The sequence below is a fragment of the Accipiter gentilis genome, chromosome Z, assembly GCF_929443795.1.
Source record: "Accipiter gentilis chromosome Z, bAccGen1.1, whole genome shotgun sequence".
Lineage (NCBI taxonomy): Eukaryota > Metazoa > Chordata > Aves > Accipitriformes > Accipitridae > Astur > Astur gentilis.
The window spans coordinates 24,943,151-24,967,687 of record NC_064919.1 but is presented as its reverse complement, the minus strand read 5'-3'; the positions used below and the strand labels follow the sequence as shown (position 1 = coordinate 24,967,687).

At 41.8% G+C, this 24,537-nt stretch overlaps 2 protein-coding genes across 2 annotated transcripts in view; one reads left to right on the top strand and one right to left on the bottom strand.

Moving 5' to 3' along the window:
• Positions 1 to 24,537, top strand: part of APC (APC regulator of WNT signaling pathway) — a 317,483-nt gene that overhangs the window by 132,655 nt on the left and 160,291 nt on the right. The window lies entirely within an intron of this gene.
• REEP5 (receptor accessory protein 5) lies at positions 1,541 to 22,856 on the bottom strand. Its single transcript, XM_049794872.1, has 5 exons — positions 22,631 to 22,856; positions 22,297 to 22,390; positions 10,771 to 10,909; positions 3,270 to 3,438; positions 1,541 to 1,887 (listed from the first exon to the last, which is right to left on the bottom strand). Exons 1-5 carry the CDS (start codon positions 22,746 to 22,748, stop codon positions 1,838 to 1,840), a joined length of 570 nt encoding a protein of 189 aa, XP_049650829.1. The 5' UTR covers positions 22,749 to 22,856; the 3' UTR covers positions 1,541 to 1,837.

Sequence of the window (24,537 nt, the reverse complement as noted above, 5' to 3'; positions counted from 1 at the left end):
TACACAGTTTGTAGTGTTTAAAACACAGCACTAGGATTTAGTATGGCTGTTACAAAAAAGTTCAGTGGGTTTAAGACAGAGGAAGATATAAACCACTTAAATGGCGAGTCACTTCAATCTTTTAACTTGCTTACATCTACAGCTTTGCTGTAAACTTTATTCTCTTCAGCACATCCACTCATAACAGAAGGTTGTCATGGAATGATTAACTGTGGTATTTTACCTTTTTTCCTTCAAATGACAAACTGCATGCTGTCCTACAGAAAATGATGCACAGTGGGTCTCATGCTTCCCTATCCAAGTTGAAAGCCGTAAGGGCTGTGTTTTCCAGCTTAAAATGCTTTCTCTTAAGACACTTACATCTCTTCTTACAATACATAGCTCTCATTTAAAACTGACTTGCTGAGTTGCACTGTGTGCTTCATTCCCTTGCAGTTCTTGCAAAATTTACAGTGAATGTGTATACACCAACTTGTTGCAGAAAGCCAAAAGTCTTCAAAAGTCTATTTTATGATTAAATCTTTTGAATCTTAAGATTGTGGATCACAAATCACTTTTTATTGTATAAAAAAGCTTAAGCTTACCTTCTGTGAGTTAAGAACTATTATAGCATTACTGTAGGCTTTAAAGAAATGTCAGCATGGAGATGAGAACAGGGAGATTCAGTAGTTCATGCTTAATTTGTTGAAAATACTGAAAAGTGTGGAAGAGTAAATACAGATTCAGATTAGAAAAAAAAAATAATCCTTTCCACTACTTGCAAAAAAGCCTTTATTCTCTTAATAACTTTGTTTGCATTCTTACTGACTGGTCAGGAATATATTATGTATGACACCAGCATCTCTATTCAGTAAGTTTCAGGGCTCATGCAAAGTTCTTCTTAGTACTGTCAGAAGAGACTGCACATTTTTATGAGCAGAAAAAGCTCACGGAGGATGTAGTCCATTCCCTTAATGATGTAGTTCTGGGACTGACACCCAAGACAGTTAGTTAATATTTCATTCAACAGGACTTTAGGAAAAAGTGTTTGTAATGGTATCACACCTTAGTGAAAGGTGGTTTGTGCTTTTGAGTGTGATCTTAAAAGGCACTCTATTAACAATTTTAGATGACAACTTTATTTAGCAAGAAGAGGCAAGGAGCTGTACTTCAGTCATCTTGTGCTAATATCTTGTGCAATTTAATGCATCCATTTCCAGCTCATATAAGCTTGATCACTTGAATGAAGTTACTCTTTCCTATATTTAGTATCTATCCATTTAAGAATATACACACAGTACCAAATATTGTGTTACAACAAAACATGCAACAGTGAATAAACTCTCTCATCAGGTGCCCAGAACATGTAGTTTCATCATTTACAACTTCATTGGTGGGGAATACATCTGTTATGCCATCTCTCACAGTAATTCCCTGTATATTCAAGAAAATCCCTCAGACTAGTACTTTCCTTATACAATAGCTTCATGTCACCAGATGAACCACAGTCAAAATGTTAAGAGTAATTACATACACAAAGAGACAACTAAAGTGCAGAGGCTGTGGGATATATACTTTTTATTTAAGTTACTGCAGAAAGAGATTACTGAAAGATTTCTTCTGCATGAAGATGAATAAAATATTTTCATTAAGCTTCAGATGCTGTCCACTGCATTGCTGTTAAATAAAAATGCTTATTTTCTATCATCAGACACAGCAAAGTAGTAAGCAAACTTAAAACACATTCCTTTAATATATCAAAATGTTTCCAAGGCAGTATTATTAAAATTATACCACAGTTCCCAGTAACATCAAGCTTCATAAAGAGGTGGTAGGGAAACTTTATCCAGTTAACAGTTTAAGTGCTCTTCTTTTCTTCACCCAGTAAGTTCACTGTTGCTTTCTTGGCTGCAGGAAAATAAAAGCAAGTTTAATCTTAGAGGCCTACAGACTAAGTGGCTTATTCAGTGTTCTTGAGCTGCATAAAAAAATAATTTTCATTTTAGTCACAAAAGAAGTATCACAAAAGAAGATCATAGCTTTTGTATACACATACAGTCATAAGACTGATCATATAAAGATTTTAAAGAATAAACCATAAGCAAGGAGCAGCACAATATACAGCACAGACTGACTTACAGCTATTATTACCAATAAAATAGAGCTGCTCACAGTTTAGGACATACAGGTTTACAGCAAGAAATATACTACCGAGCTGATGAAATAGGGCTGGAATAACGCTAATATGTGTGTGTGTATACATACGTTCATGTGCATGACTTCTTAAAAAATACATGTATGTGGAAATCTTTATATGTAAAAATAGGAAAAAGAAAGAATAAGCAATAGCATGAGAACAGAAAAATCCCCTGTGCAACATGGAAGAACATTACTAAGATACCTGTCTAACAATTCAGGAAGGGTCATGCAGCAAAATCTCCAAGCATAGTTGAGAAAGGCAGGTCAGTTAAATACTGACAGGAAAACTGCTTAAGCTGGTAAGAGGAAATGAGACTGCATACGTTGTATGGGGGAAGGGAGACTTAAGGTGCTTTGAAATATCTTACAAATAAATTTCCTTTCAAATAAAATTTAAATAAACCTTCATTTCAGCTACTTAATACATTTCTTTCTCTTATTCATAAAATGATCATCACACATTCTAGAGTATGAGGGTCCACAATAGAATGCAAGGAAATAAAAGTAAAAATCAAGCAATCTACAGGCTGTTGTAATATTCATTCTAACTAAAGAAAAACCTAAAGTAATTTCTTTAAGAGTGGGCTCAGAATCCTTTGTTCTCCAGAGAAGGAAAAATACAAACACTTTTAGATGGGAAAACTTCATTTCACATGTTGCTGTTTATAAAGGATTTGCTTTACTACACAACTGGCAGCCCTTCTATACTACCAGGTATTTGAGATGTTATTTTAGGAGATACAAGAATATACTGAAACAATAACTCTATTTATGGAAGGGATCTTGTGAGGATGTGTGGACCTGCCTCTACACAGAATGCTCATAGTGATATGTATGGTGGGAAGACAAACAAACTAATTAGCCATTTCTTCCACTCATAGCTTATACTCATTCTCACATAACTGTACTCCTAGAGAGTGAGATCCACTGCAACCCTCTTTTCCTGGCATCTTCATCCAAATTTAACTTCTCCATTATAATTTACATAGTCTTCTTACAATTTTTTTCCCCGCAAATGATGAATATTAACTGTATTATTGGAGTTGCTCAGCGAAATTCCTCCTACTTGATGGGAACAGTCTTTTCCTCACCTTCTTTAGTGATGGTATCTGCAGTCTCTGCAGCCTTGTCTTTCAGGTCTTTAACAACACTGTCGAGCTGAGCTTCATGCTTCAGGAAGAAAGGCCGGATAATTCGATGATAGAGAAACTCTGCCCCATTAGAAGGACTTGGAGCCATGCACCACAACAGGAAGCCACACTACAAGGAACAAGAACATCTGCCTAAGTAGAAGAAATGAGCAGGAGACAAGATGTAGCATGCCTTCCTAACTCTGCTAGACTTCAGCATATTTAAAACAGTACATCACCCCCTTCATTTTGTGTAGTCACAGTCCAGTAAGTATGCACATCAATATAGTTATATACAGAGAATCTTTATATTGGAATAATTTCATGGACACTGACAGGATAAAGGATAAGGGCTTTAACAGGAAAGCTAATCTGCTAACAGGTGTATCAAGACTGCATAGAATCATACAATTCTTTAGGTTGGAAAAGACCTTCAAGATCATTGAGTCCAACCATCATCCATGCCCACTAAACCATGTTCTGGAGTACCTTGTCTATGCTTTTTGAATACCTCCAGGGATGGTGACTCAACCACTTCCCTAGGCAGCCCACTCCAATGTTTGACAACCCTCTCAGTAAAGAAATTTTTCCTAATATCCAACCTAAACCTCCCTTGCTGCAACTTGACGCCATTTCCTCTCGTCCTATCTCCAGCCACCTGACAGAAGAGACCAGCACCCACCTCACTACAACCCCCTTTGAGGTAGTTGTAGAGAGCGATAAGGTGTCCCCTCAGCCTCCTTTTCTCCAAACTAAACAGCCCCAGTTCCCTCAGCCACTCCTTGTAAGGCTTGTGCTCCAGGCCCCTCACCAACTTGGTTGCCCTTCTCTGGACACATTCTAGCAACTCAATGTCTTTTCTGTAGTGAGGGGCCCATGTACTTGGTTTTTTTCTTTTAAAGGCAGAAGTATAAAACCTGATTAGACAAAACTTTAGTCCCTCTGGCTAATTCTAAACTATGTGGCACAAGCCGGACTGAAGGTCTAGGTCCCTAAATCACTTAAATCCAGCCAAAACATATCCCTGTCCCCTCTGCTTCCCTGCTTTGCAAATGCAGTGAGGGAAAGAATGGAATTGTGTGCATCCCAGAGCTGAAGTAACAAAGAGGAAAGGTATATCCAAGCTACACATAGTGTACAGATAAGGGTAGTGCTTTTGGATTGCACAGTTTAGGTATAGCTTTTATAGCACAATCTGCTCTCTGGTAAAAAACCCCAAGCACCAGAATGTGTGGGGTAACATTTCTGCATCTTACAAAGGGGATTGAAAGACAGCTATTAACATGCATTACAAGTATCTGTCTTTACTACTGAAGCACCTTTGTTTGGTTTCAGTTCCACTGTCATACACAATACAAAGATAGCTATGCAATACAAGATCAAAACATCTAAGGGACAGGAAGTGCCTAACTAAATTTGCTTGAGCTCTGAAAGTATATATAAAAAGATTTTAGAGGATAAAACTGCAACAAAATTCAGCAAATTTTCTCAGCAACTGTATAGTTCTTTCCAGACACGAATAGTACAATATTATTCCATGTCAAAAGCCTCTCCATGTTGCGCAGGATCCACAGGGGACATCACACACAGACCAATGTGATCAAGTGAAGTCCATTTACTACAACTTTTAGCACAGTTATATACCTTATGTGCTTGTGCACACGCCTTATACAATACTCTAATTGGTACAATACCCCGGTTCATGCAACGCTATCTTATCCTCTATTGGCTGTGCAAGCTTCTTCACGAGGTGTCCAGCAGTTACTCATCTCATTCTTCGGCATCCAGGAGTTGCTTGTCAGGCTCTTCTTATCTTCCTTTTTCCCAGCATACAGGGACACAGCATCCTTGTCTGCTCCGGCACTTTGTAAACTTATGCTTCGTTCCCACCGAACGGCTGGATTGCTCACATGCCCTTGCCCAGCCAAGAAATCCTCAACATCTCCAGAAAATAAAGACAGAACAGCTTCTGACAGACCACCTTTTCTTAAAACACAAACCAAAACCACCTCAGCCTTAGCCAAAATGTGCTTTGTTTTGATGTTAGACATGATTAAATGTTTGAGGATTTCCAAACATTTTGGGGAGGAGAGGGAGAAAACACAACAACAAACACTCAACTCTTCCTCCTGAAAAAATAACCCCTCCAAACAATTAGCTAAGTTAGGCAGCAAAAATCAAACTAAGAATTTAAACTACTATAAAACCATATGCAACTTAAAAGTCTGCATTTAAATGCAGTAGCACTTATTTAAATAGCTTAGATTTCAGAAGTTTTCCAGTTTTCACAAAGTGTCTACAGCAGCCAAAGAGATGTTTCAATGCATGTGCTAGCTTCTTTAAGTAATTTAAAAAATATAAGCAGCCATATTTATTTACGAGGTTTCCAGTACAGTCCATAGCCAGACATTTCTGTCTTCTCTCCTTCCCCTCATACTTTTGATTTCCCACTGTAAAACTGCAAAGGCAGAACTACATCCAGATATTTGTTTTGGTATTACGTGAGAAACTCCTAAGTAACAATTTGACTGTTACAAGGTGACTGACGTCAAGAGAGGTTATTTTAAAAGAAAGGCTCAGAGTTTAACAGAAAAAAAAAAAAAAGATAACCCTTTTTCAATTATGAAACCCACATAGTCTTCTTCAGGGAAGCCTTCCGAGTATTTCTGAGTATCTCCCCCCTCTATTCTTTCTCAGATAAGGGATATTGAGATTGAATGTTCTATATGTTCTGCTCTTCATACCTGTAAATTTTTTGCTTTGTCTTCACTGCAGTGCACACCACAGTAAAATTGATCCCCCTGACACACATCAGTTGAAGAAAACACCTACTGGTTTTGGAGGAGATTGCTACTCCTTGTTTCTTTAAGGCCACTTGTCATTCCCCTTGCCCTAGACAAAATGAGTTATATTTGGAGCTGGAGAGGTTTCTTTACAGGCTGTCTCTTTGAAAAGGATCACTGATTCCTGGGGATAACAACTGCCTTCTACAGAAGATTTCACCAAACCAATTTACCATCCTTTTAGGGAAGCTTAAGCTTTCTCCTTTAAACTATTTGATCATGGTGTCAGAACAGAATGATTTGAAGGACTGTTTGCCCAGAAGACAAAGAAAGGTTTTTCTAAGTAAAGTGTCCACCAGTGAGAATGCCTACCAGGAACATTTCAATGAATTAAAAGAAATAATTCAACATGCAATAAAATCTGGCACTAGTAAGCGGCAACTGATGCAGTATCATTAAGCATGGTCAGAGAAAATAAAGGCAAAAAGTGATGGAATATCAATTTTCAAAAGCTTCTACTATTTGGAACTTAATGTAAGAGAAAGAATAAATTGTACTATCTTATGTTGTTACCTTTCATTAAAAGCTGAGAAGTATATTGATTTTATTTCCTGTTAAAGAATACCTGGCCAATTACTGATAGTTATTTTACCTGTACCAATATACAAAGGTGTTACTTATTTCTCCTTCGTTTCAGGAAATCTCTCACTTGTTAAGTCCAACTTCCTCTGAAACTGAAAGAAATTGAAATTTCCCTTTTCTCGCCTAAGAACAAAATTAGTAATTTGGATTTTACAACTTTGTCTCAGTCTAGTCTAGCAAAAAAATCAAATCTTTTACAGTTATAGATATGTTCTCAAATGCCTATTACTTTTCAAGTGTACTGAAACAGATGTTTATATACATTTTCTAGAGGCCACATACCAAAGTTGCAAATCTGGCTTTCCAAAGCTTAAGAATGTCAGACTGCTAACTTAGTTTATTTTTCCCTTGTCTCTCACGAAACTGAACTAACACAGACTATTAAAAATAAAGTAATTTGTAGAAAGGCCCAGAAAGCTCAGTGTGATAAAATTGTTAACTAGGGAAAAAAACCCCAAACAACCCACTATATTCTTTGTGACCCTCCAGACCAGCCAGAGGAGGGAATGGGATTCATGCAATCAAGTGACTTCCTTAGGCAGACACCTGATCTGGGTCTAACCCACTTGGACCTGGTGCTAGCAGCTGTTCTTGCCCTGGCAGCACGAGGCTGAATACGGCTGGGTTTGCCACTACAGCAGAGGAAATGACTGCAGCTGAGAAACACAGCAAGCGTGCCCATGGCCAGTTCCAAGCTTCTACAGACAGAATACTATCAAAACCCAAGGCACGCCTCATATGACCATAAATATGAACACACTCCTAATAGACAACTGCATTCATTAAAGCAAGGTGTTAATTTTAATGGCAGTGAAGTACTCTTTAGTTGAAATCAATAATTAATTGCATGGAGTGCATGGGTGAGAGGAGGGGATCTCTGTCTTGAAGCAGAGTTGCTACACTCATGTTGCTACACTCACAATGACAACTCCTCCTGCTTCATTTGGCTGAGTGCCTCGTAGCAGCAGTTTGCATAATGCACCCAGTGTGACGTGCCTGCTAGGAATTCTGTTCAGAAATAGTATTCTATTATTTCAAGACAGAACTGTTAATAGAGTCAGTAGTCTCCTCTCCCTCCCACTACCAAGAATACTCCTAGGATGATAACCTACTTTCACTGGCTACAGTATTTTAATACCTGAATGCCAAAGAAATCTTTAAATAACAGAAGTATTGAGAAACAGATCACATACACATGAAATCATGAGTTGCATGCATGTCCTGTGCTTCAGATCAAAAAAGCAGATAAATAAATAAAAAACCCACAAAACCCAAGAAATCTCAAAACAGTTTTCAACTGGAGAACAAAAGTATATGCAAATATCATAAAATATTCAAAGAAGTTTTTGAACATGCCTTTCTCCCACCTGTATAAACTCCCAGTGTGCTGAAAGCTTTGAGCTGACAGAGCCTAGGCTCTGGACTTAGGGGAATACGGGAACAGCTATGATCAACGTCTCAAACCTGCACATCAAAGTGTATAGAAATATCGAACAGCTAAAACTCAGTTTGGAGTGGAAGCTATGAGCTGTATCAAATAAATGTGAATATGCAAATTTAGCATATTTGGAGAACAAAAGCAAGCTTGAAATCGCATGAATGACATTTCTGGGCTTCTATTTTGTAACATCATAAAAGAGACATGGAGACATCACAAACTACATTCAAGAGGTTTTATTTGTGGAGGGGCTGAAAGTTGGAAGCTGCCTGCTTCCTGCTTTTCCCCACATGGAGTAACTTCCATCCTTCCACCCAGTCAGCAATATGTTCTGATCCTCAGCCAACACTTTCTGTCTGCCTTTGTACCACAAAAGTAAACCTCTCCTACTACCTACCCACTACTGACAGTAAATACGTGACTTCTGTGTGCCTTCGGCAGCTATCGTAGAAAGCTGTGCATTGACCATAATTGCTTCCTTGTGTTTGCTTTTGCTGAATTGAGAAAAGTACCTTTCTGTTGATATCACCACTACATGTAAATGTGGCACTTCTGATACAGTATTATCAGAGCCAACTGTGGTTGGTCTTTATTTGCTAGGTCAACCTGAATTTCAACGGCACGTTCTTCAGAAAGAGTGCTGTGCTGGCATGAAGAAATCACTGCTGCATCTTTTACCACCAAGAAGTTAGAAAAGAAGCTCTGAAAACACACTGTATGAATTCAGAACTGTGAGTATACATTACTGCAGACAATGGGTAAAGTCATAATCCTGCTGAATTGTAAGGTGAAGTTGGAGATGTGAAGTAACTGCGTAAGTGGTTAAGAACAGATTCTTCCAGTGCCATAAGCAATCCTTCTGGATCTTATTCAGATCAGATCAACTTGCACTTTGATCACTATTTGGCTTGGTGTTAATATATTAAAAAAGTGAAACTTTCACATATCTCTTACCCATGCTAAACTTCAAAAATTAGCAGATTCTTCTTAAAAACTTTGCAAAACCATTAAGCTTGAAATGGAAAACATATCTTCATTTTTGATTAGGGGAAAAAAATAAAGGGGGGTGTCGTGGTTTCAGCCCGGCCGGTAACAAAGGACCACGCAGCCGCTCGCTCACTCCTCCGCCCCCCTCCGGTGGGATGCGGAGGAGACGGAGGAGAGAAAAGAAAAAGAAACTGGAACCTCGAGGGTTGAGATAAAGGCAGTTTACTGGGACAAACACAAAAAGATTACAACAACAACAACAACAACGGCACTAATGAAAAAGTATACAAAAAGAGTGATGCACAGTGCAACTGCTCACCACCCGGGACCCGACGCTCCGCCACTTCCCCCACCGAAAACAGAGACCACCCCCCGGCCCGCTCCCCATTTATATACTGGGCAGGATGTCCCATGGTATGGAATAGCTCCTTGGCTAGTCCAGGTCAGCTGCCCCGGCTATGCCCCCACCTCCCAGGTTCCTGTAAAAATTAACTCTATCCCAGCTGAACCCAGGACAGGGGGTGAGAGAGAAAGAACTTTGTGTGACAGGCCGGAATATTTTTAGTTTGAAGCAGTAGGTTAAATATGTGCTTTTTCTTAGGGAGCTAGGGAAATAAATGTCCAAATGGTTGTACAGTTGATGCCTATTAAAGATTCAAAAGGAACAATGCAGAAGTGTAACCGAGCTATCGAAGTCAATTTTTGTCTTTAAAATATGGCATTTCCTGGAAAAAGCATTTGGCAACATCAGACTTTACTGTCAAAGTTTTAAATGACTACACCACAATAGCTAGCAAGCAAATCCTTTCAAGCACTTTGGTGGGGCTAAACCAGGCTAGCAAAGCAAAAGAGAAGGAATAGAACAGGCCATTGAAACAGAAAATAGGTAACAGTTCTTTAAACTAAACAACTGACTCTCCAACAAGCTAGAATGTCTTCTACCCAACAGCATACATGGTAATTGGCTATCTCCTGGAATAATTTAACATATTGAAGTTGATTGACAATACACTTACACCTTAGTTGACAAACAAAGCTTGGAACATTTTAAGCAAGTCATTGCTGGTAGTCAACCCACGCTAACAAACGCACATTAGCAACAAGCTCCTCTGATACCTGCCATTTCCTTTCAGAAAGTGGGCTTAATTAAAAATGAAGTCTGTATGATTCAAACTATTCATACGTTGCAAGTTTCTTCTTTGCTTCCAATAGCATGGACGTTAATACTTCCTTTTGCTGTCTTTGTAATTTTACTCTCCACTTTCACTACTGCGCTTAAAGCAAAATTACAGCCACTCTGTAGAGTTTACCATGTGCTGTCTTCTATCCCAAATTTACCTGAACACCAAGACAAAGAACTGTCTTTCCACAGTACAGCTTTCCCTGCCACCCATCCCAACTTCCCCTCTTGCCTCCCAAAACCATCAGCCATAAACAGATCACTTACATAGTGGTAAACTATGTTTACCAGCATGTAACCAGCATCTAAAAATAAGGTGTGACTGAGGAGTGATTCCGAGGGAATCTGTTGTCATCTATCCATTCTTGAAGACATTAAATCAGTTATATCAAAGGTCTCAGTTTAGGAGAGGGGTCACATAATCTAACATACCTTTAGCATGTAGTAGAAAGGGAACCAGGACAGAAAGATATCAGAGAAGAATTCCACTATGCTGAAAACACCATACACAACCCAGTAAGTCAGCCACTGTGTGTCATCATCTTTGTTGGGACTTTCAATGGCCTTGATTCTGCAAGGGAAACAAAACAAGTGAGCAGATCAGTAGCATCAGTCTCCTCTATAAAGGTGAAGTTTTTATGACTCAGATTTGTTGTTACATATGAATCCTCATAATTTAATTACTCTGTAAATCATACTATTAATGTTAGTAAATCATACTATTACTGTGATAGTATCTATCATACGGACAATGTGTCCAAGATCGTTGAAGAGCAAAGCTTTTCCCTACATGTCAGACTTCAGAAAGAAAAGGTAGTCAAGCTATTTCTAGCTCCGTGATTACAAAAAAGGAACAAAAATAATTGTGAGCATCCTGACCTCGTTCATGAGACAGATCACGGGACAGGGAAGAAAAGGGATAATCTTTGGCCAGTTCCAGTTCTGGATGCATTGTGGTAATCCTGACCAGAAGACTATTGTACATCGAAGCATTAGTGATCCACGTAACAGTTAACCTGAGTGAGCCCAGGCCTGTGCTACACATACAGCCTGGCTTTCAGGGCTGGGCTGTGCCATGCTGCACAAATTCCCTTTTCACAGATACACTCAGCATGCTCACTGAAACAGAGGATCCCACAGGCAGCTCCCACCAGGTACCAGTTATTACACCACCTGCCTGGCCTTGCCTGCATCAAACAGTGAACATCCTCCCTCTCTGACAGTAGGAATGAATTGAGTTGTCTTCAAAGAAAAATCCTACAATAGCTTAAATTATCAAAATGGGGTAACCTTGTCTACAAATAAGGTCTGCCTAGTGTGCTGCGTGTGGATCGCAGGCCCTTTCAGTGCTGCACAACTTGGGGTTCCCAGCATCTACAGGGATGTAAGATTGTCTATACCATTCTCTGTTTCTTTACAGTGTTAGCTCTAATAAATAGCATTTCAAATGAAGCTTTAAAGAATCTGAATGCCCTTCTTACTGGGATAACAGACCAGCACTTCCCAGTGTAAACAGCATCTAGGTAAAAATTTTAAATCTAGTTCAGGATTTAGAGTGAATCTCAAATATCTTTACTCATAACGTAGATGCACTAGATTCCTCTTTGAAAAGGTAAACCGTTAAGATTTGCTCTAACTACTAACAAGCAGTTGTTCTACAGAAGCAGAGGAGATCCAGTACTCCCCGCCCCATACAGCGAGGACTACGCATCTGCATCACCAATTGTTCTGCTCTGTAGATCCATTCCTACAGGATTTGCAAATCCTGATGTAGACTAAGGTATTAAAAACAGAGCGGAGCAACCTCTAGTAAAGTCTCGGGCTTCCTGCACAATGACTAACCAGGTTTTTGTTCTCCAGCTGGGAGGAGAATGGCAGTTTAAATTTACACAGTTCTAACAGCAGGAAGTTGAAAGAAAGACTCACATGTGCTTCCTTCAGTAAAAGCAGTAACGTGGAGACTCTGGACTTGCTAAATTCCAGATTAGCACTGTAAGAACTTTTAGAAGGCAGCAACTGTGAGCCTGGTAATATGAAGCTTGAATATTATAAAGCATTTGTCCTCTTCACTCATGCCGTAGGATTAAAATCCACAGACTCAGTTTAATGAATTTAGTTTTAATTCTTTTATAGCTTATTCCTTTAATATCAGCTATATTGTTGCTGAAGCAGCATCTGTGGGATATATCAAAGGTGCAAAGTTTTCTTTTAGTCCATAAAAAAGTATTGCGAGTTAGGGAGGTTTACAAAATAGAAAACAGATAAATGGCTAGCTGCAAGTACATTTCCTGGTTTGAGAATCGAGAAACCCTTTGGACTCTGTCACTTCCTAGTTCTGTAAATTAAGAAAAAGAAAAAAAGAAAAAAAAATCCATCATGTGATATGCCATATGTTTTAGCAAAAGCACTAGCAAACCCACCACACACAGAATTGGCATAGCTACTGGACTGAATTACTTTGAAATGCAATACAAAGATCTGATGGCTTAATTTATGCGGTTTCCATCAGAGTTTGTGGCTGGCCACCAGGGTCCTGCAATGGGAAGAGCAACAGCCCTTGCCATACCCCATCATGCACAATAAGGCACTGTTATCGAAGTACTGCATCAGCATAACTGGAAGAACCGGTTTTCCACAGGTGGACAGCAGCAGGTCTGCCTACTGCTGCTCTTAACAACACAGTGTTAGGAAACAGTTGTCCAGGCAGTCTGCTCAAAGGCAGTGCCAACCTCCCATGATAAACCACATTTTTTCTATGCCCCTACTTCTCAGGTATTCTAACACAGGTGGGTGAGAAGGCCCTTCAAAAAAAATTCCCAAACAACACAGGAGGTAAGGGAGAGGGATACTGTTCTATTTTTAAGGTGTGAAAGTGTACTTCTGGAGGGAAAGAAAAAACACAAGTGACTAGTAGGGAAGTCAGAGTGGTGGATAAACAGAGTAGAGAAAAGAACTAATTGCAAAGTTTCTCAGTGTTAAGGAAAACTTCCTGTAGAGGTTCATTGTGTGAGTTTCTCTGGTTCTGCTGACAACTTCTCCATTAGAAGCACACAGGTAAAGACTTATTTCACCACAGTAAGCATGATAGCTTGGTATTTGTGAGAACACTTTGCAGTGAAACTGCTAACAGTCTTGCTGTTTTCACCGTCTGAAGCCATCCTTGGATTTAAGGAAGAATTGTTTAATTTTTTTTAACATTATTAAAGTCATCTTAGTAATCATGACAATCAGTTTTCATAAAAAAAGCCTAGAATCCCCAATTTTGTGGCAAAGAGCAGATGGCATATCACTGTGTTAGTGAAGCATGCTCTATTATCTTCTCTCCTGTAAAAACGGATGGCCTTTGAGAGCTTCTAAATGCCATGCCATGGGTGTGCTCCCTTTGAACGTTCACCATCTGCTGCTGTAGTTCCTTAAGGCGATATCTTGAAGGGAATACATGAAAAAGACACTTTCATGTCAGACAGTCACAAGCAGCAGTACTACAAGTAGTCAAAAACCCATCTGATTTAACCAGCTGACATGCAGCATTACATCCATGTGTGGTATTTTCTTGCACACTGTAGGAAACAACGCATTTCCCCTCCTTCTCTAATGAATGGTCTGAACTAGGTAGGCACCACGGGACAAGCTCAGGTGGCAGAACCCTACCACACCCACTAAGGCGACAGCCACGTCAGCTCCGAAGGAAGGGCAGAAACTGCATCTGTTAGCAGTGACTCCAGTCCCAATCCCATTTACTGGGAGGCAAGGAAGGAAAAAGCAGGATATAGCAGAGCTGTCAGTTAATTGAAGTTTTAACTGAAGTTAAGGAAAGGCAAGTATTTTATAAATATTCTGCTTCTGAATGGGAAATATGTCCCTCAGCTGAGACTGTCAGTGGAAATCCAGTCTATCTCCGTCCTTTGCTACTTACATACTCCTGAATTAGCAGTGGCATAACAAATCATTGTTAAGAGTTAATTCACACATGCTGTACTCAAAGAATAAGCATATTATAGGTACAGAAGTTATCAGTTTGGGGTGGGTTTTTTTGAGTCCAGATGTGGGAACCAGAAAGAGAGAAAGACATGCCACATTTTATTCCTGTAGTCTCACGTGAAATGATCACTCAGATCCCTGCAACTTACAAGGTGTACCTGATGACTCTTGTATAAATAAAGTTACAAGTTTAAGACAAAAGATAAGCCTTTAAGCCCAGTGCTTATGTTGTAGTTAGGGAAGACTGGACCATTTTGTGCATCCTTTCTTCAGTTTTCTAATTAGTGCTATACTAAATGAGTAGGTGGGCGTATTTGTGACCCTCTTAGCCAAGCGTAACTTTTTTTTCCTGTTTAACTTAAAAAAAAACCTGAAATGACCTATACTTCTAGAGCTTATACTTACAGGTTTGCCTCAACTCTTTACAGCCGGTTGCAGTGAGTCAAAACTTACTTCTAGCTAGCTACCCAGACATACCTGTGGGATCAGCACTCCACTGCACCACAGACTGCCTCAGTTTGGTGCCTCCCTGTCATCCTCATTTCAGACTCATCTTGGCAGGCTGCCTCAACGACATCTCACATCATTTCAGTGAAACAAGCACCTACATAGTTGTATTTGCTTTATCATTTTGTCTTCTACATTTTCATCCATCGGTTAAAAGCCTTCTGTCTTCCATCTTTCTTCCTCCTTACTGACTTCAATGGCAGAGTCATGCATTTGCAGATACTGAAAACATCTTCCTGCCAAATGCACTTACACAACGGCTACAGTGCAAGTCTACCATCTCCTCTCTCAAAATCTTCTGTATCCAGAAGATGGCAGCAGACAAATTCATGAAGGATAGGAAGGGGAGCTCACTGTCCATGCAGGGACAGACACCATTAGAAGACAACAACAAACAACATGACAGTAGTATAAAGGGTTCTACCTTCATTCCTTCAAAGGAAATGCAGACTGAGGCAACAAAAGGAGCATGTGCCATTTTGCCCACCAGTGAAGCAAGTCCTACAGACTACATATTAACACGACACAAAGCTAGATTCCTGAAAAAAAGCAGCAATCCTCTCATTTCATTGCCCTCTGCTCATTCCTGGCCAGCTCTCTTCCAGAAATTTGTAGGGCCACATGATGAGTCATTTCCCCAGTTCTGACTCAGGTTAAAACCAGCTTCCCCCAAACACCCACCCACACACATGCAGGCTTTTTTTACTGGGATTAACATGCATCAGTGCCTCAGTCCAGCCTGCCAAACCATTTGGTTACTGCTTGTTCTGCCACACAGGCCAGGTGATGCAGGTAGTGCTGTGCAGCAGGAGCTCTGGCAGGCTTCAGCTCTCTACTCCCAGGGAAGCTGTCCACACACTCTCTCTAGAAGGGGGATTTCCTCCACTTCTACCCTTAACACAGACAAGGAGAGTCACTGCGGCCTTCAGCATGGCTCACCTGTGTATGCAGTCTCAGGCTAAGCTTTACCAGCTTCACTGTTGGCTGTACTTTTTTACCTGTGTAGTGCAGAGATGCCAGATCCCACCAGACGAAGCCACTTACTAAGGATCCACAACACAATGCTTCTCTACTTTTGACGGCCGATTTTGTTTGAGAGAAAAAAAAAACATTCCACATGCTTTGGTTTCTTCTCCACAGCTGTAACTGTTTAGGGTGGAGGCACAGAGATCAAAAAGTACTGTTGTGACCAAATGGAGAACTGGGCCCCTGCTACGCACTTACAACAATACAGAAAGAATAAAAGTTACATTTTCCTGTCAACCTATGCTGCACTGTGGAGGCTATATTTCAAGTGTAATTTTGTTAGAGATCTACTACGGTTTTTCAGTTCTGTTTACTGCAATATTGGCAGAAGAATTCTAGTACGGCCTTAATTTATACAAATGTAGAGTAAAGCATGACATCATGGTGCAACATTTTCAGACTTGTATTAGTTGGTAAAATGTTGCTGTTTCAAGGTAATCACTGTGTAAGGAATTTTTAAACTAAAAACAAAAATCCTGCAGTTTTAATTACTGAATCTAATTTTAAAAGTGACTCATCAAGGAGGGGAAAGGGATTCAAGTCTTAGGCTGAGGACTAACTTCTGGGTTGAGGCTGGTTTACAGAGACCTTAAGAATCTCCTTTATGAGTACAGCGCTAGTTGCTAAGCTGTGTAGCAACAAAATTTTGTTATTTTTCTTTTTAAAAAACATTTAAGTGCACAGACCCTCACATGAAAGTTTGCATTTCTATTCCTAACAGCCAAAGACAGCCTCATTATCCTCATCTAAAAATTGTGTTATCTTGCTCATTGGATACATAGTTGGCAAGTAGGCATCCTTCTTTTTGGGATAGCAAGATCTTGCCAGCTCTCCCGTGTCAGTCTCACAGCTGTGAAGAAAGACTTTTAAAATGTAACTAGAGTACATCACACAACAAAACAAACAGGAAAACAAGAAAAGCAACTAACAATAATCAAATTTTTTTAATCTTTTTGACTCCAGCTCACTTTTTCAGCATTTAGTATTGGCCATGCTACACATTAAATGTTAGAAGCATTGTGACTCACCAGGAGGAAGGGTAGTTTAAAAATATATTCCAGCAAACCCCACTGACGTAAGTCTATTCCTTCAACATCTGTAGGCCTACATCAACCAAGTCACTAGCAGTCAGCACAGTAAGAGGGAGGACTGCATACCAGCTGTAGTACTGCAGTGCATCTTGACCAAGAAGGTCTGGTAAAATGCCTTCATTTATGCCTCAAACATATCTGCAGTCCTTAAAAATAGTATCTATATCAATTATAAACTGGAAATCTTCCCATGAGCTTAATTCTGATTGTGGACCCATTTGCATAACAAAGACCTTTTTCTTTCTAACCTAAATTTAAGGCATGGATGGTAAGTTCAAGTTTTCCTACAATTATCACAGTACTACACTCTTTCTTGCATCTAACCACTTGCCATCTCTAGAAAGAAAAGCACATAATTTATCCAACCAGCGGAAAAGACAGCTTTTATTTTAAACATGGCACTCTAAAACCTAAAAAACAAAAGGCAAGTATGTTTGGAGGAACTGCTTTGGGAGAACATACATAACGAAGTCAAAATACACTTTTTAGTGTTTGAAGGCCCATGTAAAGAGTATCAGCTGGGAGAGGAAACAGCATTAAGTGCAGACAAATTTGGAAGCTTTCTGCTTATATTTGTACTGAGCATTGTGAATCTGGCTAGATACACCAGGTCTCTCAAATCACTTTTATAAATAAAGCAGCAGCAGAGCATTACTTGTGAACATTAGCATATCATTCAGTGCCTTCCATGAAGGAAAAAAGTAAGCATTCTCCTCAAAACCTGTTAAGAGAAAGCAAATTTGCTGCCCTAGCTCTCAACAAATACAGGAACAGTTTTACATTCTCTAAAGAACTGTGACCAAAGCAGGGTTCCTGTTTTAGAGGTAGAGAAGAGGCAAAGGAACTAGGAGACAAGCTCAAGACCCATGACAATATTCAAATTAAGACTTGAATTGCATGTTTATACTTCTCTATAATTAATCTAGATTGTTTCCTGTTTGTAAAATGCCATGAGCAGCACTTACATAGTAAAAACAGCTGAACTGAAGTAACAGCATAAAATCAGCCAAAGCAGAGAGGGGCATGATTGTACTTTATTGCTTTTCTCCCTTGAAGACACCAGTAGTTAAGTTCAGACATTTTACTGCCCAAAGCTATTTCCACCTTTGCAATTTTTAAACCCAACGTGATAGCACCTCTGAAATTGCCAATCCTTTGCATGATTTCTTAGTCATCAAATGCTTCCTTCCTGCTTGCACTCTCTCTCGAATTTTTTTGAGGCAGTTAACCACCACTGGCTATGGGTGGAGCTACATTTAAACAGGCTAGCTCTAGAAAGTTTACAGCAGCAGTGAAAATACTGGCAATGTTATTCTTCCATCTACTAGTCTAAATATTGCCTTGTGCAGTTAAAGCTTGCTAGAAGTAAAAAAAGTTGCTTCTTACCTTTGTGGTAAACTTTTCAATGCTGGTTTACTGCAAACACAAAAGCCTGCAAACTAATATTAGATTTCAACTTAAAATGAATTATTCTATTTCATCACATAGCACTTAACAGAACTTTAGGGAATAAGACTAGGGTTTTATGACAAACTTTAATCCAGATTGTCTGACTTACTGGCAAACAGCCAGATAACGTTTACTTCGAAAACTACTCCTTAATTTTGCCTATGTTAAGAGCCTCGGGTAAGTCCTTGCCAGTGACAGAGCACAGAAGACTTGGATTTTCAGGAAGATTTTGTATTGCTACAGAAGAAACTCATCCATGTATAAAACCACTAAAGACTTACACAAAGAAAAACTGAAGGTGAACATGAACAAGGGGGGAGAAGAAGTAAAACAGCTGTGCCTGCCTGAAACTGTAACAGGCATTAACTAGGGAGCTGCCCCCTCCCCTCATGTTGGCTTTCAGCCTTGGCCGAGGCCAGCACCGCAGTGATGTGAAAGCAGGCAGCAGCGCAGCTGCAGCTGTACCGCTTCATGCTGACGGCCAGGCACACCCCATCTGCTAGGTCTAACCCAGCGGCTACAGCCTCCAGCACTTCACTGAAATTTGCACCTGCTGCACAGCACACACTGACAATGAATACAGATAACGATGTAAATGAAAGAAAATAAGCTACAGAATTATACAAGGCCTGACAGGCAGATACCTGCACATCCGTCAAACTGTCTTGGTTTCACATGTGAGCAGACCGAAATCTGAGCTGAGCATCCTTCTCCGGGGTTGGTTTTTTTTCCAATGTATTTTCTTTCAGGCAAGCAGAGATGAACTGTAACTACCATTACTAAGGTAACCTGTAACTAAAATCCTACTAAAACAGATCTGGAACATGCCTAATGGGTCACTCACCCGGTAGTGCATTTGCCATTTTAAACAACTGTAAGGACAGGAGGCGATCTCCCTAGCAGAACACAGACATTTGTCGGTCCCACTCCTTCATGACTGTCTTTTCTGCTGAGCAGGAGCCTGACCCAGTACTTCGCTGTTTTTCACTTTAAACAATTCAGTCACTGGCAATGCAGAAATGATAACGCTGATCGGCTTTGCAACAGAATAAAGTAAGTTTACTGGGGAAAAGTAATCTGCTTTTTCTCTTTCAGTACCTTTCTAAGACCTTTCAGGCTTAGATCCATTGTTGAAACGCCTGCGCAAACATCAGACTAACACACCCTGTACAATACATTCTGTTCACAGCTCCTGAACTTTTCCAGAAGCCACCACCACTTTTACAGCAAAAGCCATTTCAGGGTGTTTGCAGCTGATGAAAACAGCCGAAACCTGTTTTCTGCCCAATGCTAGGAAGCAAATATCACTACTGTTAGTTCATATAGCAGGCTCTTCAGCTGTCTTTTCAAGGGGGACAGACCAAATAGAAGAGAGCAATAAACAAACCACCCTGACTAGTGTTCTTTGTGCTTTGGGTCTTTGTGCTTTATGAGCATGGGGGACAGCACTTAGCAGCACCCTGACTGCAGTACAAGGATCCAGAGCAGCAAAAATGAAAGCAAGGATCACTCCAGTAATTCAGCTTTATCTTCTCACAGCTTAGCCCTGCATTAGGATAGAGATCCTACGGTAGATATGGAGAGTGGCATGCTAGCACCAAGAAGAAACCCTTATGGTGGAAGAAGGGTAATCACCAAAGAGCATTCTTGCTTTTTCACTGTCAGGCAGCCCATGTTTGACTGAAAGCTATCTCGGGACATAGCACAGATGTCCCGGTGTATTGCTGTCAGACTGATCCCATAACACGGTATGGGCTAGCAAGGGCAATGTGGCCCATCCTGAGTTCACACACTGCACTCCCCAAAAAGGGGAAACTGAATGGGACCGTGAAAACGCATGCGCTAGTGCATGTCCACCCATGTCTGCTCTGCACCCACACTGCTGGCTCTGCAGGCTTGCAGGCAGAGCAACACGTGTGGGAAAATGCTACGTACCAGTTCTGTACTTGGGAAGGCAGGAAAGGGGAAGGGATCAAGCCTACCTGTGCTGTCAGCAGGCTGCTTTATGAGCTGGAAGCTGTCTGCAGGCTGCCACTGAAAGACACTGGGCACACAGCACATCACATACGTTTTAAATTAGATTTTCACCCAAGACTATAATTTTCTCCTGAAAATGTTTCAGCATTAGAAAGCGAGCTAAAGGGAAAGCATTAACTGAGCACGAATTGGAAAAAACAGAACTGGCATTGTATTCATGTGCATGTTATTCATCATGTTTTTTTAAGTAAAATTTGTAGCCAAGGACAATGACATATGCACCCATTGCTGAAAAAAACCCCAAATCCAAAATCAAACAAAACCAGAACACTCCACGGTACTAACATCCTGAAGGTAACTTTTCACATTAAGATAAATTTAAAACCACCTTAAAACATGAAAAACAGTAGACACTCTACACAAAGATTTTTAAAAAAGTAATTTTCTAGATTTGGAATAAAAAAAATTGGAAGAGAAAACCCCATTATTCATATTTGATTTGCTACTCTTGCCTCCGCAGTTCTAAAAGCTTTTATTATCAATTTATTCACCACAGTGCATGACAGCAGATTTAAAATATAATCCCAAACCAGTTTTAAAACATATTTTAAAATTTAAGTATGATTTTAGAAACTAATTATGTAAGTTTAATAGTGACTTGTCAGACACAAAATATTACATAACCATAATTCCTACACAACTATTTTAAGGTTTTGAAGCTTTGTTGGCTGATATTTTTCACTTTCAGATTTTAATGAAAAAATACCTTTTAACTGATCTTTTCACTAAACATTGCCTTATAGAAAAAAAAAAAAACCCCAAGGTTCTCCAGAGTTCGTGGCCTATAATCTCCTAAATCAGTGCTCATCAAAAACAGCAGTTACGGAAGTGTTGCTTAGTTTTAAGCATCACAACCATAAGATGTTTCAAAAGAGTCTAAAACTAAGTCAATCTCCCACATCTTTGAAAAAAGCAAAAGGATCCTGTTTTGTATTGCCCAGGAACTAATTACAGAGAACGTATTTTTATAAGTTGCTGGCTGTATTTAAACAGTTACATAAAAGGCAAGCCCTGTGTTTCAATGATATAGCAGTATAGCTGGGAAGGACTTCCATTTTATGGATGTATTAGGCTACAAAGAATGTTTATTTAGTACATTTCTGAAGTCACTTGGAACATACTGCACTGTGGCCTTAACTAACAGGAACTCAATTTTGGTCTAGTAGCAATATTGTGCCCGTGAAAGACACCCGATATTGCCAAACCCAAAACATCTAAGGAGGCTTTCATTTGAAAAACTTAGTATTTTTAAGTATTCTACATCTAAGAGGAGCTCCAGTGTCTCCCCTTTCCCTCTTCTCATCGGCTAGGTGGTTTTGGAGTAAAGAGCTGTCCTTAATGCATCTGTGTCTCTGGCCCGTTACATTAGCTAGTGCTTCGTATCAAATATATGCTGGCACTGCACCAGTGCCTTCCTGCGTATCTGGGAGCGTCCTCAGCTAAAAATATCAGTGTGGGGTTTAGCAAATACTGTTACCACAGCGATTCTCCCTCCTGTTAGCGGCAGCAGGTAAGACACTTCAATGCAGCTTCTCGCTGAAGATGACGAAGCTGGGAACCTGCAGCCGAAATGTAACTCTCTACAAGGAACCGGTTTCCGAGTGTGGAAATTACCCAGCGTCTCCCATTTGTTACGTAGCACTTGCCAGGTGGAAGAAACCCCATTCTCCACTTAGCACGCTGCGCCTATACATGCTAAGGGAAAAGGGTGGGCGGGAAAAACGACATTTTGGAGCGCGGTCCTGCCGTGCCACCGTGACAGACTGTGCACCGGCACAGGGCTGTGATTTTGCAACCGTGTTGCCGCCTCCGCGGGTAAAACACGTGCCATCATCGCGGTGAGAGGGGGAGAAGTCGCGACACTCACGAGACGTAGGCGGGGTAGCCGAAGCCGATGATGTTGCAGAGCAGGGACGCGCCGTAGCCCACCACCAGGTACACGGCCACCGCCCCGACGATGGCTGCGCGGGGAGAGAGCAGAGAGCCGTGAGCGCGGGCGGCCCCTCACCCCGCGGCGCTGCAGGGGGAGGTGTCGCCGCCCGCCGCCCGGGGAGGACGAGGAGGAGCGGGAAGGGCGCGGCCGCCGCCATGGGCCGTTCCGCCCCCGCCCTCCAGCCCCGCCGTGCGAGGTGCGCCCCCGGCCCCCCTCGAGCGCCTGAGGGGACGCGGGCGGGGACGGGGACGCGGCAGCTGGCGCTCACCGGTGGCTATGTACGTGCGGTTGACGCCGGTCTTGCTCTCGATCCGCTCGAGCACGGCGGTCATGCAGTTCTTCTCGTGCAGGAACCGGTCAAACCTCTGCCTCATCGCCGCGCTCATGGCGAGGCCGCCGCCGGCGCCGGCTCCTCAGCCTCCGCAGCCCCGGGCGCACGGCGGCCGAGCGGCAGGCTCTGCCTGTGGCGCCGCCCCGCACCCGCCCACCGACCCACAGCCGCGGCGGGGGGAGGCACCGCGCCCGGCCCCGCCGCCGCCGCCGCCGCCGCCGCCGCCGCCCTGGGCCGCCGGGAAGCGGCGTGGCGGGGGTGGAGGGGCGCCGCTCCGCCGCGGGGAGGCGGTAGCGGGGAGGCGGCAGCAGGGAGCCATCTTCCGCCGGCCCTCGGACGTGCGCCCGCGCCGCGAAATGGAGGTCGGGGGGCCGCCGCCTGGCCTGGGCAAGGCTGCCCCCTCCTTGTTTCTGGGCAGCCCCGGGCGCGGGCCGTGCTGCAGCGCAGGGGAAGGGGTGAACCGGCCTACGGCCTGCGGCCTACTGCCGCCCTCCAGCAGGCGGGGCGGGCCGGCTGCGGCAGTGTCCCTGCCGAGGCGCCGGGACAGAGGGGCGACCAGGGACAGGCCTGCAAGGAAGGTGCTCTTTGTTGGAGTGAGCAGGTAGTGAATCCCCCGTGTAAACGAAGCTAAGGAGGCGGGGAGGGGGGGGGTGGGGGGGGGCACACATAGCCAGCCCTAAAATTGCTCAGAAGGCTTTAAAAAAAAAAAAAAAAAAGGCAGCAGTATGCGTTATCACTAATTTCAGATGTGCTGAGCAAATGTCAGAGATGGATGGTAGGAATTGACGTGATGTAGAAGAAGGGTTATGGTGACAACATTGCACGGCTACCCAGAAGGTGTGTGACAAGACCGAGGGCAGTGGCTGCTAGCAGTAATTACCCTAGAATTTGTGGTGTGCACAGTGTTCTTGCCAACTAAATATAATTTATTGGCTATGATGTAGTCCTGGAAACTTCCATGGCTGGGCTGACCGTTCCCAGCAGCTCCTCTGCATTTGACTCAGCATTACCACTAGTAACACAGCCTTTCTGTGCCTTCTTCAAACCTGCGTCACTCATAAGCATGGCAGAAAATAAAAATCAGACTTTAAAGATTTTGTGTGTCTTATCATCACCTAGAAGAAGAAATTAAAATTTAAATGTAAAAAGCACACTGTGTGTTCCAGCTGTCATTGTTTTGGGGGAAGGCATCTTGCAAAGAATTTAAAACAACTTTGTTTAACTCCTGAAATATGTTTTCTTCTTTCAAGTACCTTATTAAAGGCAGAGGTGAGGAGAAGAGGGAGACTAATACCTAGTTACCCTGGTTAAAAGGTTTGTCCCGTAATTTCAACCTTTTTTTGGTGACTGAAGGTTTAATCTTGTTTAATGGAATCATAAAATACAGTTAAAAGGTATTTCTGGACGTTATGTAGTCCAGTCTTTCGCTCAAAGCGGAGCTAATGCGAAAGCTAGACCATGGTGCTCAGGGTTTGGAGCACTGGGGTCTGAAAATGTTCATGGATGGAAATTCTGCAACCTGCTTGGACAGCCCATTGCTATGCCTAAGTGCAATCACAGAGAAGATTTTTTTTTTTCCTCGTGTTTGAAATTGAAATTTCCCTTGATGTCACATGTGACTCTTTCATCTTGTCCTTTGCCCTGGTCCTCTGTACCTCTGAGGAGGGTCAAGGTCTCTTTAACCTCCAAACAGACAGCTGAAGGTAGCAATCCGATGTCCCCATTTACCCTTCATTTTTGAGAACAAGCACAACAACCCCAGATCCCTGAGCCTCCTCCTATGCCATGTCTTCCAGCCCCCTTCCTTTCCTTTTCTTTGCCATATCCATCTGATGTGTCTTGGC